This window comes from Perognathus longimembris, chromosome 7 (genome assembly GCF_023159225.1).
Source record: "Perognathus longimembris pacificus isolate PPM17 chromosome 7, ASM2315922v1, whole genome shotgun sequence".
NCBI classification, from domain to species: domain Eukaryota; kingdom Metazoa; phylum Chordata; class Mammalia; order Rodentia; family Heteromyidae; genus Perognathus; species Perognathus longimembris.
Genome location: NC_063167.1, coordinates 46,345,964 through 46,363,395, shown reverse-complemented (window position 1 = coordinate 46,363,395; position 17,432 = coordinate 46,345,964). Strand labels below are relative to the sequence as shown.

Sequence of the window (17,432 nt, the reverse complement as noted above, 5' to 3'; positions counted from 1 at the left end):
AAGATGTTGAAACTGTAACTGGGGAACATAAATTTAGATTTCCCTAGATTGCGTTGTATGCAGAATAGAAAAATCTAGAGAAATTTAATTTCACACTTTATATGTATCATAACTAGACCCTATCATCTTGGTTGAAATTTTCATATTAAACAACATGATAATGGGTAAATCACATCTACCTTTATTTCTTCCTTCCCTTCTCTCCCCTCCTGTATTAAGAAACACTTATTTGATTAAATTAACTTTGATACTGAAATGATACAGCAAGAGCTGACAGATATAGGGAGAAAATAATAATGCTTTTCCCCAGACTTTAAACATGGATTATTCATAGATACTCTTATCATAACAAGAATCCTTTGCTGTAAAAGTAAAAAAAGAAAAGTAAGCCTCAAAATTCAGGTCCAAGAGTAGTATATAATTCATATGCATATATGCTCCGAGATCCAAGGAACTATTTCTTGCTTGAAACTGTACTCTATTTCTGGTAGCTAAGATATACTTACTGGATAAGTTCCTTTTAATTGCACCCTAGAATTAGAAATAGACACTATAAGGCTTAAGACCACATATATGTTATGTACAATATGTATTATTTCTGTCATTGCAATTAAACTGAACTTAAAGATATGCAGATGGGGAGAATGAGATTTGACTTAGAAGTGCATTGAAGTTGGAATTTGTAGACCCACAAACATAAATCAACTTTTCCTTTTACTCAAAGGGGATAGAGAGAAAGGAATAGTAAATCCTAAATCAGCCTATGACAAAACCCCTTACCTGGTTAGCTTTGATAAATTAAAAACAAATATTACCTAGTCTATTAAAAATAAGAACTTTCATGGGCTGGGGTTATAGCCTAGCGGCAAGAGTGCCTGCCTCGGATACACGAGGCCCAAGGTTCCATTCCCCAGCACCACATATACAGAAAACGGCCAGAAGCGGCGCTGTGGCTCAAGTGGCAGAGTGCTAGCCTCGAGCGGGAAGAAGCCAGGGACAGTGCTCAGGTCCTGAGTCCAAGGCCCAGGACTGGCAAAAAAAAAAAAAAAAACAACAAAAGAACTTTCTTGAACACTAGCAGATAAAAAGTTAAACACAAGTTTAATATGTATTTGGTGTTTGAAAATTCTAGAATGTTCTTAGAAATATTATCTGTTCCTGGTCAGGGGAGGGTCCCTAGTCCCTAGTAGAAATAACAATGGGATTAAAAAGATAAAAGTTAACAATGAGATTAAAAAGACAAAAGTGGCAGGTGTTAAAGGAAAGGAAGGCTTGTGACTACCTGCCATTGAATGGACCATTTTATTCCGGAAGCTAAGGAATCCCTTCTACCTTCCCCTCCAATTTCTTCCACTTGCTGGCTACCAGGCCACCTATCAGCAACCAGGAGTCACTTAACCCAAGGAATTATAATACTATTGGAATGCAAATAACCCTGACAGGAATAATAAGAACATATCTCCTCTAGATGTACAATATCTTTCCATGAAATTGTTCAGATAGTAGAAGAACCGATAACATTTAATTAAAATTACATGAAAGTTGCAAAGGTTCTTAGTATGGAGTACTCCAGAAAAGAAGACACCTGGGGCAGTCTCCTCATGAGGAAGGGCATGACCTGCCTTAAGATGATGGGCATCACTGAAGGCAGGGAAGATGTCAGTGTAAGGAAGAATTCCAAAGGGTATGACCATGAATGCACTGCTGGCAAACATACTTTCTCTACGTTGTCACTATGTTTTACATTGTCTGATTATAACATTCACAATTCAACAAGATTTAGCACTTCTGTAATAGAACTATTAGAAACTTTGTTCCTTTTTCCAGAATATACCAGAAATTTCAGTTCTACTTTGTACTTGTTTATGATAAAGGAGCAATTTGAATCAGTATAGGTCCATTAGGGGTTATTTATGTGTTTTCTTTTATTTAGATCCTTTCAAGTGGCTGGCTTAATTTCTCAAACTGCACTTTCTGGCTTGCTTGCATAAAAATTGAATCTGTTGATATTAGAGCTAGGGAAGGGAAAGGAAATATCAAAATCGAGAGACAAAGGATAAAAAGACAAATGACTCCAAAAGCAATACTTACAAAACCATTTGGTGTAAATCAACTGAACAACTCATGGGGGGTGGGGGGGAGAGGGAAAGGGGGAGGGGGAGGGGGAATGAGGGAGGAGGTAACAAATTGTACAAGAAATGTACCAACTGCCTTACCTATGAAACTGTAAGCCCTCTGTACATCATGTTGACAATAAATAATTATTCAAAAAAATTGAATCTGGTTCTCCTTACTATGTGTGTCAGATAGAGATTTATTAGCAACACTTTCTGATGAATATGATCATTTAAATCTCCTAATGGGCTCTGCTCTATGAACCCACAGACAGTACTGTATTAATATGGTCTAAGGGAATTGACACAAAGGTTTTATTTTACACTGTCACAGATGAATAAACTGGCATTGAGAAAACATGGTCACCAATATTGTGACAACTGAAATCCAGATGTTAGGAGACGCTAGGGCTGATGTTTTATTGTTATGTCTACTCATTTTTATTAAAAAAATGTAATACCTTGCAGGGCACCTGTGCTTCATGCCTCTAATCCTAGCTACACAGGAGGTTGAGATCTGAGGATCATGATTTGAAGCTAGTCCAGGCAGGAAAGTCTGTAAGATTTTTAACTTTAATTAACCACCAAAAAGTCAGAGGTGAAGCTGTGGCTCAAGTGGTAGTGCACTGGTTTTGAGCCAAAGAGCTCAGGAACAGCTCCCAAGCCCTGAGTGCAAGCCTCATAACTGGAACAAAACAAACAATAACAAAAGAATGTAACAGCCACATAGTCAAGAAAGGTAAAAAGCTTCTTTTGTATGCATCCTTTCTTAGGTGTGTCAATTAATTGAACAGCTATTCATTATTGAAAGGCAATGAAGAAGTACTTGTAACATTTCTCTCAAATATCCCCCATGAATGAATTAGCACAATGTAAGCCAAGCACAAAAGAAATATGCAAGAAAATTCTGTTGTTCAGAAAGTATAAAGAAAAAAACAATTGAGAAAGAGTATATATTCAAATGGTGAACAGCAACAGAAAAGAAAGTTCCAGTGTCTGCTGGAGGCATCATATAGGTCTTTGATGACTCTGTTACTGTAGCATAACCAATCTGGATCAAGGTTAAGCAATGTCAGAGGCACAGCCCACATTCAGGAAAGGATCCTCTTGAATTGCAAACCTTCAAGGGCTCCTATCCGAGTGACTGGTGCGCTTTTGCTAATTGTGAGTCATTTTGTTGTGAATCATAGGGTTCATTTTGAACTAATCAATTCACTCTGAGAGTAAGAGGTCATAATCCACAATGTCACCCAACAGCTTGGTTAGAATCATCACACCTAAATAGCAGTTTCTGAAGGCACCATCTTCCAAACACAGCTATTTTATTTAAATAGAGAATGACCAAATTGTCACCTGGGGCTGAATATCTGCCTCACACAGTAACAGGTTATGATTTGGCACAGGCCTAGAATATTTCAAAGAATAATGTTTTTAGTTTCAAATAGTCTATTTAACGGACTAAGTAGACAGGATTATTTCAAACACAGCAATTATTCCTTGTTTTGAGGAAAAAGACAGATTTTACTAAGGATTCATCAATGGTAGTAAAAACCTCCATGGATGTACCTTGCTAAAACTTGTCTACTGTTTTTAGTTATGAAATTTAAAATTCTGTGATAGACCAGAAGTACTTACTTTTTCCCTTCTCAAGATTGAAAATTTAAGCCTATATCAGTATATACTGACCAGTATATGATCTAAGGCTTTAAACAATATGGCATAAAATAGATTCTTTCTTTGTTGTTCTTCTTTTTCTACTCCTCCTTCTATTATCTTGAACATAACATCTATGAACATTTATGGTATTTTCTGACCCATCTGTAGTCCTGTACACACACACACACACACACACACACACACACACACACACACATCTATATACATTCTTCAGGTATAGAAATAGCAGTTCCATGTATTCTTTTAGTCTGCTATGGAAAAGTGCTCTGACAATTCTAAAATACTTTCCTGACTCTTAAGAGACCCAGAAGCTTCCAACCGGTAAGTCTAATGCACTTGTCTCATTTATACTGGATTATCATAAACATAACAGGAAACCAACATGCCCATCTTGTCTGGGCAGCCATTTTCACTAAACATGTTTAAGGTAAAAATGTTGAGAGTTCTTACCGGGCTGCGCCTCTGTGATCAGCAAAAAGGAAGAGAGAACAGACACCTAGTCAGAGAATGATGGATCAGTCAACAGGCTTGGGTGAGAAAAGACTGCAAAACAGCTATCAAACATGCACTCCACATGATCAAGCCAGAGGAATATGGCATTATTGTGACTGGGGATTATTTAAGCCACAATAAACTCTGAAGAATCTTGAAGAGGAACTGTTGTGTAATATGGCTTTGCTAATGTGAATGCCTGACAACAGGAAGAAATGCATGCAATCTTTATTGGTAGCTTTTAATGTCTTGTCACAGGAGTTTTTCTCCATATTACGGGGGGGGGGGGGCGGGAGGAATATGCCTAGAGAATAGGTAATATAGGGACAATTGTCTCCCTGTGCTACAGGTATTTGTAAGAATGATAGATATGTTGCATTTCCCACATAACTAAGGCCTAAAAGGAATTTCAAAATTGTCAATGGGAATTAAACAGCCCTTTTCTTTGGATTTTCTTTTCAAAAAAAATAAAAAAAATTTAAAGTCGTTATACAGCTATGTTTTAATTCAACATGTCAGGTTATGAGTACAATTCATCTTGAGCAAGGTCAACCCTTTCATGATTTTCTTCCATCTTTCCCAACCAACTCCACCATGCATTTTCTATTTAGTGTTCCTTAGAATGTGTGATTCTGAGATTAGAAAAAAAAAAATCTGTGGGTGGCCTGGTGAGTTGGGCAGCCTCTACCAATGGATACGCATATGATAGGGACAACGAAGAACAATGAAAGCTGCTTGAATAGATGGTGTCTAAAAAACACTGCAAACAATCATACGATGACTTCTTTCTTTTACTCCAACACAGATGATGGCTGCTACAAATGTTCCCCATCAATATCTGATTGCTCTTACTGTTTAGCATCTTTGTCTGTAATAGGAATGTTTAAGAGGTGAGTGTGGAAGGAGATGTCCAGCATGTCCCTTTCAGGATGTGGGCTGATGCAGAATTCCTCAGAGGATAACTTCATCAACAGAGGCCAGGAACTCAAATGAAGAGTGGGCATTCTCTCCAACTCACAAATGGGTGTCCTCTTATACCCTAGAAGACTCCTTGGATATCTATATAGCTACTGAATTAGTAGAACCAGAGATGGAATTTAGATTTCTGATCTCTCATTCTTCCAGTCTTTCTATGATAGTAAGTATGATATTGTTGTTCAAGCAGAGAACCATTATGACTAACATCCGGGAATTTATTTCCCAGACCAGTTTCGTAAGTAGCTAGGACTCTAGATATACTTTAATTTCTTTATAATAGTTTAGACTTTTTTTTGTCAATCATTGGGCTTGAAATTATGGTCTGGGTGCTAGCCCTGTGCTGTTCTTACTCAAGGCTCCAGTGCTGGTGTTTAGGCAGTTAATTGGAGATAAGTTTTATCAACTTTCCTTCCTGGGTTGGCTTCAAATCATAATTCTCAGATTTTAGACTTTATTGTTTTTTTTGCATCTACGGCTTCATATTGATTCTATCTTTCTTATAAACCTTTCTGTGTGCCTAGTTACAAGTTAAATCAAATTAGAAAAAATAAAAAGGACATTTGGTCACAAATATTTAAAATATAGCCAATAAGAAATTAAAAGTGACATAGTTCTACCAACAGAAGATCATGAGAAATAATACAAAATAAAATGCAGACATAAGCATACAGATGTAGACTCCTTAAACATGAGAAAATTTGTCTATCAAAATTATACAAAATATCTTTCAAAGTAATTTCATATATTCAAATTAAGTCATCTCTTGGTTCCCAATGAGTTCAAAACCCATTTTAAATCAGTAGCTCATGATTACATTTATCCTGCTACAACAACTCTATTTGATAACCTTTTGAAAAATTCATTTGAAATTTTTTTTCATCAGGGACTAGCCATTGACATTAACAAGAATCCAAAGACACAGCTCAGAGCTAAGCTGAGAAAAACACAGGCATAGAAAGTCTCATGGTCTGTAATTAAGAGTCACCTGAATCCTTCAAAAGAAATATATTTCCAGAAGTCAAATGGAAACCTGTATATACAGTATCACCACTGAACAACTCTACTGGACAAAAAAGGCCAGTAAAATTATTGCCATCCAGGAGGCAAGCTCTTTGCCCATTAAAAGTATTTTATTCTTTCTCCTATCATTTCTCAAGACTTGGAAGGTATTTAGCATTCTGCTTTTATTCTATCAGTATATAGAAATTTCATCCAAGTAGAAGACTAAATTCAGTATCGGGTCTTGATAATTCTATATTATAAAAGATCTACATCCAGGGGCTTGTGGGTAGAAGTCAGGGTAGATATCAGAAGTCAGGGAGTCAGGGTAGATATCAGCCATGAAGTTCTGAAGAGTGACTACTATGTCTGCTCTGCAGGTCTTAGCCTGCCAGGGCTAGGTCTTCAGAGAAAAATCAACATCCAGTTGTTCTTTTACAATTTTGGTATGTTCTCCTTGTTAAATTCCAGCTTTGTTTTCAACTGCACAGCCAAATAAAACATGTTATTCAGTTGTTTAGAGTCTGTAGGAGGCCAATTTGTCTCTGATTATAGGCATTTGTATCACATCATATCTGCTGCCTGATTATTCAAACAGACTTTGCAATTGGTCTATTTATGTTCTGATCAAATTCCCTCCATTCCTAATTAAACACTAATGTAACTTTCATTCATCCAGTGTATTCTGTAAAAGGTTTAGGAATTTAATTTGTTCCTCATCTCTTAGAGAAAATTCTGACTTTATGCTTTTAAGCTATTTTCAAACTGGGAAAGCACTGCTAATCTGTGTTGGTCATTACAATGAAAATCTTTGGGTAGAATATGTTTGTTTCAAATTGTATTCAAATTTCAATATGAATATGCCTCCCTAAAAGAAAACAGTTACCTATGCTATGCATGTATAATTTCCAGGGTTGTTACATCAAACCCTAGATGTGTTTTGTTATTTTTTGTGTCATGTTATTACTTTAAATTCAGTTAAAGAATTCTCCAAGTTTTTTTTTTTTTTTTTTTAATGCTGGAGATGAAACCCAGGGCTCAGTCTCTTTAATGTGCATTCAACAAGAGCTCGTCCCTGACCTTCACCCCAAACAAATGAATCCCTTGTCTTTCTCAATGTTGGTAAATTTTTGAGAGACTTGTAAGATATAACCAAACATCACCTGTCTTGCTTGTCAAATTCACTAATCCGTATTTTAGATTTTGAAGTTTTAAAAATACCTTCATTTGCTAAATTCAGTGCTATAAGGAAATAGAAAAAGGAGTGATGAACTGCAAAGTATCAACCATTTTCATGAAGTCTAGTCACAGTAAATTATGCCATTCAGGTTATAGAAAAGTAGAATGTATTAGCATCATAATTATTATTACGATCCTTGCCAACATTACTATTTTGATTTCTTCTTTTATTCCATGGTACCAGTGTTTGAACTCATGCTTGCTAGGCAGGTATTCTAACCAATGAATCATGCCTCCAGTCATATTTTCTGCTGGTAACTTCTGCTTTCTACTTAAGCATGTGCTTGAACAATGCCTACTATGTGGACATAGCTTCCTACTAGGTAGGTTAAAAATGTATGTCACAGCATTTTTATTGAGTAGTCCCTTGAACTTTTCTATCTGAGCTGGACTTGAAATTTGATCTCAGCAATCTCGGTTTCCTAAGTAGCTAGGATTCAGGCATGAGCTACCATTCCTAGCTTCTTATTTGTTTGTAAATGCTTTAGAGTAAAAATACGCTATCTGGTAAGTATCCTATTTGCCCATCCACCTTGTCCATATTTAAATTTGTTCCTATACATCATTAGTTTAGTCACAGAGTGTATCTGCTATATCAAATCCTACATGTTCCAATGATCATCTGAAACTCCATGTAGGAAATGAAACATTGAACCTGCTTCTAACCAACATATCATTCAGAGGTGACCAGACAGCAGAAACAACAAGCTGGACATATCCAAGGAAAAATGAGGCAATAGGGTGAGAGGAAGATGTTATTGAAGACACATAAGTGAAAATGAAAAGTTATACTTGATGCTAAGATTACTGTAAGGCCAACTGTAAGAAAATCTAATGAGGAACAGAGATTTACAAAAGTACCACAGGCAAATTTCAGGATTTGGTAGAGCTACAGTTGGTTCATTCAGAGAATGATCCAGGGTCAAGGAGAATATAGGATATTGGCAACATAAAAGGAAAGGCTACTAAATAGTACCAGTACGCTCCATTGCATGTGAAACACAATTGATGCTCAGTTACAAGAAATTAGAATAATTATAAATACAATCTTTCTTTTTTGGGAGCAAAAAGACCTGGGCCCACATTAAAAAAATATTTGGATCCCATGTTTTGTTTTGTGTCTTCCACTGCTCTTTCCTGCTTACATGTAAAGATTTTGTTCAAGTGCAGCTTCTTCCTGTGGTGCTGGCTGACAGGACTGGGTCAATGGGCAGGATAAGGAGCCCTTTCTTTTTTACAGCATCCACTTAGGTGAGCTAAGTAGAACAAACTGACCACATTTTGGTGCTTGTTAACAAGAAAACATGTTACTATTTTATAGCAGGAGTTACCTCTGTCGGCCCAGGCATGGAACCTTCTGGGAACATGCTCCCAAAACAAACCAGGCAACTGGGAAATGAACATCATTTATCCCACCCCCCCATCCTTGCCACGCCAGAGTTGTTCTATGTTAAATAACATATATAGGTATATTAGATTAGTTTTGTGGTGACTGAAAGCAAAATCATTCAGGAGATGATTTACACTATATAAAGGTCCCTTGTTCAGTTTCTAATGATTATAGTAAAGAATATTTTGATTTACTATTACAAAACACATAAATACAACAATAAAAAATCCTAAGAAAAAAGTCCTATAGAGCACCCCTTTCCCAGTTCCCAGCATTCAGGAAACTACAGGGCTGTACGTTCAACAAAATTTTAACTTAGGAAATGTTTGTCTAGCTCATAGTATGTATATGCAGCTTAACTAATTCAAGTGCAAGCTGCAATATTTTACATCTTGAAATGATTGAGGCTCAGGTGAATGTTTATAAAATTACCCTGCAGCCCTTAATAACAGGGTTGCAAAATCACTTAGCAACCAACTTCTGTTTTTTCTCGTGTGGCATAATTAGACCTTGTCCTGTTTCACAAAGGTTTGTTTTTAAAATCCAAAACCTTGTTTAGGTGTTAAACACAGGCAGTCATTATATATGCAGATGATGAAAATGAGCAGAATACACGTTTGGTCAAAACATGGAAATGACTTATTTCTTACCGGACTTTTCCTCTAAAAGCGAAAGCATAGGGAGAAAAAATAAATAAAGACAAATTGAGAAAAATGGCATGAATCTTCCAGAAGAAATGCTCAAGCCCAAGAAGGACTCACTTACAGCAGCTCTGCAAGGCATACCTTCTATAAATCCTTCCTGTATGTATTTGATATAGTTGTTTCCAAATCTGTTTTTTTCAAGACAGAGGCAGGTGTCTCATGCCTGTAATCCTAGCTACTCAGGAGGCTGATACCTGAGGATTGTGCTTCAACGCTAGTCGAAGCAGGAACAGCCATGAGACTCTTATCTCCCCTCCAAATAACTACTAAAAAAGCCAAAAATGGAGATGTGGCTCAAGTGGCATAGCACTAGCTGTGAGTGGAAGAAGTTATGGGACAGAGCCTAAGCCCTCAGTTTAAAATTAGGATCAGAGAAAACACACACACACACACACACACACACACACACACACACACACACACGGTTTAGCCTCATAAGGCCTGGGTATGGTTTCCACTGGGACACATTCTAAGCTTTCTTTCGAATGGCTTACATTTATCAGGTAAATTTGTCCCTTGAAAATAGAAGTTAGTTTGTAATATTGGAAGAGCTGGAAAATGACATTGATATATTATAGCCAGGGATGATTACGAAAGTATAACATGATTTTTTTTTTCTCCCAGAAACTCTAATCTCATTTTGGGTTAACATCTTTTCCTGTCACCCTTAGTAGAACCATCCATTCTTTGACCCTATGTTTTATTTTTCCATACCCTGCATGGACAATTCACATTCTTTCCCTGGTGAATGGGCACTGATCCCTTAGGAAACTGACTTATTTCTTTAGCAATGACTGAGGAAAGGCCTTGTCACCTCTTGTTGATAATAATGCTCCACGAGCCTCCTAGCCTATGATCCCACTTCCAGTTTCATCTTCTAAATTATTCTTCACACTATTCCTAAATTGCCATATAGTGAATTGAATATATTACTGTGTCCTTCAAAGTGAGAATTGAATGTAAACTTCATTCCCTACACTTAATGCCTAATCATAGACTTCAGCTGACTGTCCCTCCTCATCTTCCCCTACTGTCTTGCATGTAGCTTGCACATAGCTCCACACTCTCCCTGATGCTTCCTGACTATTCCAGGTACCTGTAAGGCTTCCCCAACTCTTCCTCACACTTTCTCTGCCTTTCAAGGCTTTCTCCCTGTCAAAAGTTTATTCATTCTTCAAGGCCAGCTACATTTTTTTTTCATGAGACTTTTCCCATGACTCCCAGTCAGATTTATGTTGTTCCATTCCCTTGTTTGATTGTAGCACATTCTTTTTAAAATTTTGTTCAAAATAGTAAATATTGAAAGTCTATTTCCTTGGCATTTATTAGCTTTAGGGAAAACAAAGGTACACATTTCTAGTAAATTATTTTTTTGTCATTCTTGTTTTGTTCTGTATTATTTAGATGTCTTTACTTGGTTATTTACTCACAGAAATGGTTTTAAATGAACTCTCTCTAGACCCAAGCATAGAGCTAGCTACAAAATAAGCACTCATGTTTATGCATTCCATTTTGGGGGCTATTAAAAACATCACACAAATGTTTGAATCATGTGTTTTCTTAAATATAGAAAGATGAATTTCTCTCTAAAATAAGGCTGAATTATAAATGGCTCAAGGCATGTGGCCCCATTTGTAATGGTTCCAGTTCACCAGTGCCTATAAATATTTCACTTACACCTACTTAATTGTTAATTTCTCTGCCCATTAGTGACCTTAGGTGCTAACATGCATTAGAAAAGCTCCAAGGAAATGGCAGGGCTTTACAGAAACATTAGTGTAGAATTATATGCCTAGATCTCCCAGGTGAAATTTCTTGATGAGAAAACATGAATGCTTTAGAATAAGAGTCTGAAGGGGGTGGGGTGGTGTCCTTGATGCCACTTTCAGATGCAGACCCTGGGTAACTATGAAAATGAAATTGCTTTCATTTTTCCCTCACTCAATGGACAAAATCAATTTTGGGTTAAAATCAATGGTAGAAGGAGGAGCAATAAAGTACTCAATAAAGTAAAAAGTACTATAAAACACTCAAATCAGTTCAATCTCTTAATCTCTAGTGTCTTTGGCAAGTCACCATGGGCTCCAACTTTCTACTTTTTAAAACAGAGATAATTGCTACCTTCTAGGATTGTTGCGAAGATTAACAACAACAACCCCCTCTAAACCCAAAATTACATTTTTTGTTCTCTCTCTTTCTCTAATTAATCACAAAAATGTCAGAAGTGGAGCTGTGGCTCAAGTGGTAGAGCACTACCATTGGGCGAAGGAAGCTCAGCGTCAGCAGTACCAACACACACAAAACAATGGGTGTTATGCAAGGAAAATAAGACCTTTATGCTCATCACAGGGAAACCAAGTACCATGCAGTGGATTTAACATACATTAACTGGAGAAGTGATGACTGATGTGCTCCAGATCAAACACTGAATCTTTTCCTCATTTTTTGAGGGAATCACAATATATAAAACCTTGGGGATTTTTTTTCTTACTAAAGTAGAGGAGGCATGAGAGGTTTGGAAACCTGATGTAGTGATTTTTAAAGGTCAGGAATAGAAGTAGCAGAAAATTCTCAAGGAAAAAAAATTTAGTAATGAAGGAAAGACCCAATACACTTTTAACACAAAACCCATTCTGCTCACAGTCCCCCATTTATTAAAATGTAGAGAAGAACAGATTTTGAAAAAGAAAATTCCCACCAGTTTTTTTTTTTAAATCTACCTTTCTCTATGAGTCTCAGAAAATGTTTTGTCTTAGCTGCCAATTCTGGATGAATTTGATTAGAATTGCTTGCAGTTCTGCCTAGATTCTCAAAGCACACCTGGAATCTACTGGCAATGTCTGCAGAGTGGAGGAGGGGAGAGGACACTCATGTACTCGAGGTCTGAGATCCCTGGACCTAAATCACATCTGGTCTATGGAGTTTTCTGGGTACACAGAAAGCCAGTGGAGCCTCTGCCTTCCAGTTTCCTGCAGAGGCCATCTGAGCTTTGCACTTAGGCTTCTGCCTGCCCTATTCTGTGTTCAAATGCTAGTGTGTAGGAGAAAGAGGCACATTACCCCCATTGATGACTCCTTGTTTTTAGCGAACTCCACGGGGTGCTGAACCTTCTGCCAAAGTGAGGATAGGATAGGGGGTGGTGTTACCAAGCAGCAGCAAATTTATGGACAGTGCTCTTTGGCAGGCTAATTTGATGGTGGGAGGGTAGGTGGGCTACTTGGAACATGCCACAGTACCAGCGCTCTTACCCACCCCCCTCCATTATGGATTATTACTCTTCAGGAAAAGATTAAACTTAGTTTTTTCCTAATAACCTACTGTCAGTTCTTTCATTCCTTCTACCACTGAGCATTCCAGAGGGCGGGGAGGAGGCAATAGCCTACATGCCAGATAGGATGCCTCCTACTCTCTCATCTTTTCTATGAGTCCTCAGCTTGACTTTGCTCAAGTCCTCCTTCGCTATTTTTATTTCCCTTCTGCATCCCACAAATCTTTCAAGTGCAGGAAAAGGCAAGCGCAGCTGAATGGGAATGGAATGCGCATGCTCCGAAACTGGGTGATGGGAACAAGGAGCGCAGTACATTTCATCACCTCTTGTCATTCTAACATATTTACTATTGATCTCATTTTACAGACGTGATGGAGGCTTGGAGTTAAGGCCTTGCTTGAGACACACAGATAAGAGGATACAGAATCAAGCTGGAGGCATGGTTGAAGGGAAGAACATCTGCCTAGCAAGTATAAGGCCCGAGTCTAAACCTCAGCATTGCCGAAAGACAAAACAAAAATCTCTAACGAACCCCTCAAAAGCTTGTGTTCTTCCTAATTGCACTTGTGATTCGAAGGAAAAGCAAATTTTTTTTTTTTTTGGTTCTCTGGCTACTCATTTTATCTGTCCATAGGACAGTGAGCCTCTCACAGAGACCATGAGGGCAGAATACATGGCAGAATGAGCTGAGAGGGTACAGAAAAATAGTATAGACCCTAACTTTGTAGACGAGAAAATACACCTTATTTTTAACTAGGCAGAAAGGAAGTAGAGAGTAGAGAGTAGGCTTCACCTTAACCACCTTCAGAAGTCTATCGATCTTTCTCGGTCAACATTCCTGTAAAATGGGACCTTCACCACCGCTCTGATGCCTCCTAATGATGAAGCTCCTTTCATCTTTTTGATTATGACCGGGCAGTTCTAAAGCAGAAGGCATGATAACAATGCAATGCTGACATGGAAAGTCAACACTCAAAACAAAGGTGCATGGCATCAGAATATAAAATGAGAGAATTTTAGTAAGTTAGAAATCACATATGATGCAGTAATATTTAAAGTCAGACCTGGCAAGTTGTTCTCTCTTCTCAAGAGAGACACTCATGATGAGAGATGATGCTTGAAGTGTTATAGGAAGGACTATCTATAAGATGACTCACTGGAAAGAATGTCTTTAAGGTGGGCTTCAGAGCTTCAAAGGGTTTATAAAGTACTTGGAAATTATCACCCTCCAGTCTGCCTACTAGCCTTGACTTTGATGAGTGTGTGTAAGAGACCAATAATGTATTTTGTTTAGGCTAGTATTAATTTGGTTTCTGTTAAAGTAGCCCAATGTTCCACAAGTGTGGAATCAATAACCAGACCCTGGTGATGTTCTTAGTTTGCCTGCAGGCATTGAAGTGCCCACCCAACTCAGGGTTACTATTCTTGGTGTATCCTCAGCAGCATGTTGGGTTGAAGGAATATCCAGATGATGACCTAGATATCCATGTTCTTTTTGAGCCAGAACATTTCTAGATTCAACAAGCTCCCAGAAAAAGAATCTACTGTTTTTGAGACTGACCTGCTCAGTTGGCTTCTATGTATATTTGATCACTTAGTCCTGTGAACTTTCCTTCTATCATTTCCCCAGGTAGCTTACAAATGTCCACTAAATTTATTACACTTTCCAGAAAAGTGAATATAAACTGGATTCTGGTACATACATAGATTTTTATAGCTATAAATATTCAGTAAGTGATAAATGATTTGAAAGATGGCATCTTAAAAGTAAAAAATGTGCATATTTAAATTGTCCCCATTGGGCTGGGAATATGGCCTAGTGGCAGAGTGCTTGCCTCACATACATGAAGCCCTGGGTTAGATTGCCTATCACCACACATATAGAAAAAGCCAGAAGTGGTGCTGTGGCTTAAGAGCTAGAGTGCTAGCCTTGAGCAAAAAGAAGCCAGGGACAGTGCTCTAGACCTGAGTTCAAGCTCCAGGACTGGCAAAAAATAAAATAACTAAAATATCCCCATTACTAGAAATCACAGTTCATATATAAGTTTAAAAATGTATAATTCCCCCATTGTAGAAGGGGAAGACAATTTTATTTCATACTTCTCTTTTTAGGAATATGTATTAAGATACAAAATGAGTGGAAAATAAAAATTCACCTGCAATGTTCTTTTCTATGGTAGGTTGCAATTAGAAGTCATTTTAATTATCACCAACGGAGATGATAAAGGCCATTATAAACACTAAAATCTAAAGAAGGTATGATTATATATTTAAAAAACTGCCAGGCAAGCAAGACTTTATCTTCAATGGATGAACAATTACAATTCTTTCAGAAAGGTTAACTGAGGTATTTCTAGAAGTAACTTGGAAGTGGTTTAATTTTCAGGAGAGGGCAATGTAAGGAGATCACATCTACTTAAAGAAGATGCCAAGAAGATATTAGCTGTTAGTATGACGACTTTCATCTGCTCTTCACAGCTATTTTGAGAAATCAATGGTGCTATTCATCAAACACCATAATTATTATAAATGTTGGATTATCTCTGTAAACCTTGGGACTCAGCAGCTAAAGAAATTTAGTAGGTGGAAATGTAGAAAAGAAAGCACAATATAGACAAAAGTGACTTGAGTAATAAATATAGTGCCATTCCTGTATTTGAGATGCTTAAGAGAAAGATGAGAGGACTTAAGACTATTTGATAATATAAGAAAGAGTATGAGTTTTAACATCCTCTTACACTACAGTGTTCATTACTATTTTCTATTGGAGCATAGCAAGGGAAAGATTTTTTGTTTGCTAGTTTGAGACAAGGTCTTACTATGTATCTCAAATTGGCCTTGAACTCTGATCTTTGTACCTTAGCCTCCCCAATGCTGGGATTATAGGTGTAGGTTATCACACAGGTCAAAAGTTTTTCTTTTAAAGCCATTTTCTACTTTCCATTTTATGTGTTTTACTAGGAAAAGTCAAACTAAAACCTGTTAAAAATATCAATTAGTAAATCTGTGAGCTTCATGTTGCTTTTAGTTGTTAAGAAGGCTGTAGATAATCTTTTTTTAAATTTCTTCTTATAGTCTTTTCAGAAGAAAATAAAGTGTGATTCCTGGTATTTTTACCATTTTGAAAAGCATAAGAACTGCAGTAGGAAATGAGTAAAACTCTCTTCAGCTGGAAAGAGCTGCTCAAGTTTTATGGGTTTGTAAGATGGTGATCATACGCAGCATCAGTGTAAGGATTTTCTGAACAACTTAATGTGCTGGGGCAGAACAGTCTTCTGTCCATCCAGCCTCACCAAAAGCTTAACATGGAAATGCCACTCACCACTGGTGATGGGGAAAGTGCAATGTTTCCTATTGACGCTTTCAACTCATCTACTGTCGCAGCATTCTTAAGAATGTCTTTAGACTGCAATGGTTTAATCTTGATGTTGAATTTCTTGTGTGATTCTTCTTCCTCTTCCGATTCACTCGAAGAATAAAAGTGCTTTCCTTTGGTAGGTAGAACACAGTTAAGGATACTTAGCTCTTTCTTCTAATGATGATTAGATGATTACCTAGACACATAGAAAAATTATCTTTGCATGGCAGAAGAAACAGAGCAAACACAACCAAACAAAAATGAGAGGAAGGTTAGGCTCTATGTTCCTTGCCTCGTCACCTGATCAAGGACAGTGAATTCCAATGAGAGAGTGGCTAATGTCCAACGGTTTGGATGCCATTGGCTGTCTGCATGTCACTCAGCACATACAGACAAGCACACTCATCCTCAACCTCAGGTAGAGGAAGGTTACTTTAGGGAACTCTTTGAAGAAGTTTAAATGCTTCAGAGAGTGACATGCTTTGCCTAGAGGTGAATTGGAAGACAAAGACACTAAGAGCTATTTTGCTGTCACTGTGAATGACATCGCCATATTGGGTTTTAGCAAACCACTCAGCACCCACAATTTGCACAATTGTTCTTCAGCGCATTTTTCCTTTTCCTTCCTTCCTCCTCCTCCTCCTCTTCCCCTTCCTCTTCTTCCTCTTCCTCCTCCTCCTTCTTCCTCTCTCTCTCCTCTCTCCTCTCTCTCTCTTTCTCGCTGTCTTTCTTTTCTATGAATAAATCAAGACAAAGTGCTTGCTTGTTAGTGATAAGGCTGTTCTCTGTGTATTTTTTCATTTATAATATTAGGAATAGTAGGTTTGGTATTCCTTAGGAAACCCAAGTTTAGACTATTGTTTTCTGAGAGAGAATAAAAACAAGAAAGAAAGAAAGAAAGAAAGAAAGAGAGAGAGAAAGAAAGAAAGAAGGAAAGAAAGAAAGAAGGAAGGAAGGAAAGAAAGAAAGATGGAAAGGAAGGAAGGAAGGAAAGAAGGAAGGAAAAAAGGAAGGAAGGAAGAGAGGGAGGAAGGAAGGAAGGAAAGAAGGAAGGAAGAAAGGAAGGAAGGAAGGAAGGAAGGAAGAAGGAAAGGAAAGAAGGAAGGAAGGAAGGAAGGAAGAAAGAAAGGATATAGCCGGGTTCCTCTGGTCTGATGCTGTAACCTTCTTCATCCAGCTCAGGTGAGTTCTATAAAATATAAGAACATGTTAA

The 17,432-nt window shown here is 37.5% G+C and overlaps 1 protein-coding gene across 19 annotated transcripts in view; it reads right to left on the bottom strand.

Moving 5' to 3' along the window:
- Sgip1 (SH3GL interacting endocytic adaptor 1) overlaps positions 1-17,432 on the bottom strand; it is a 180,586-nt gene that overhangs the window by 60,348 nt on the left and 102,806 nt on the right. For 12 of the 19 annotated variants that reach the window (XM_048351505.1, XM_048351504.1, XM_048351510.1 and 9 more), the window contains 4 exons: positions 17,354-17,408; positions 16,184-16,359; positions 4,242-4,253; positions 507-531 (listed from right to left, as the gene is read on the bottom strand). In XM_048351505.1, coding sequence (XP_048207462.1) covers positions 507-531; positions 4,242-4,253; positions 16,184-16,359; positions 17,354-17,408 — 268 coding nt within the window. The remainder of the gene's footprint in view (positions 1-506; positions 532-4,241; positions 4,254-16,183; positions 16,360-17,353; positions 17,409-17,432) is intronic. The other 7 variants (XM_048351519.1, XM_048351520.1, XM_048351507.1 and 4 more) reach the window with 1 other exon arrangement.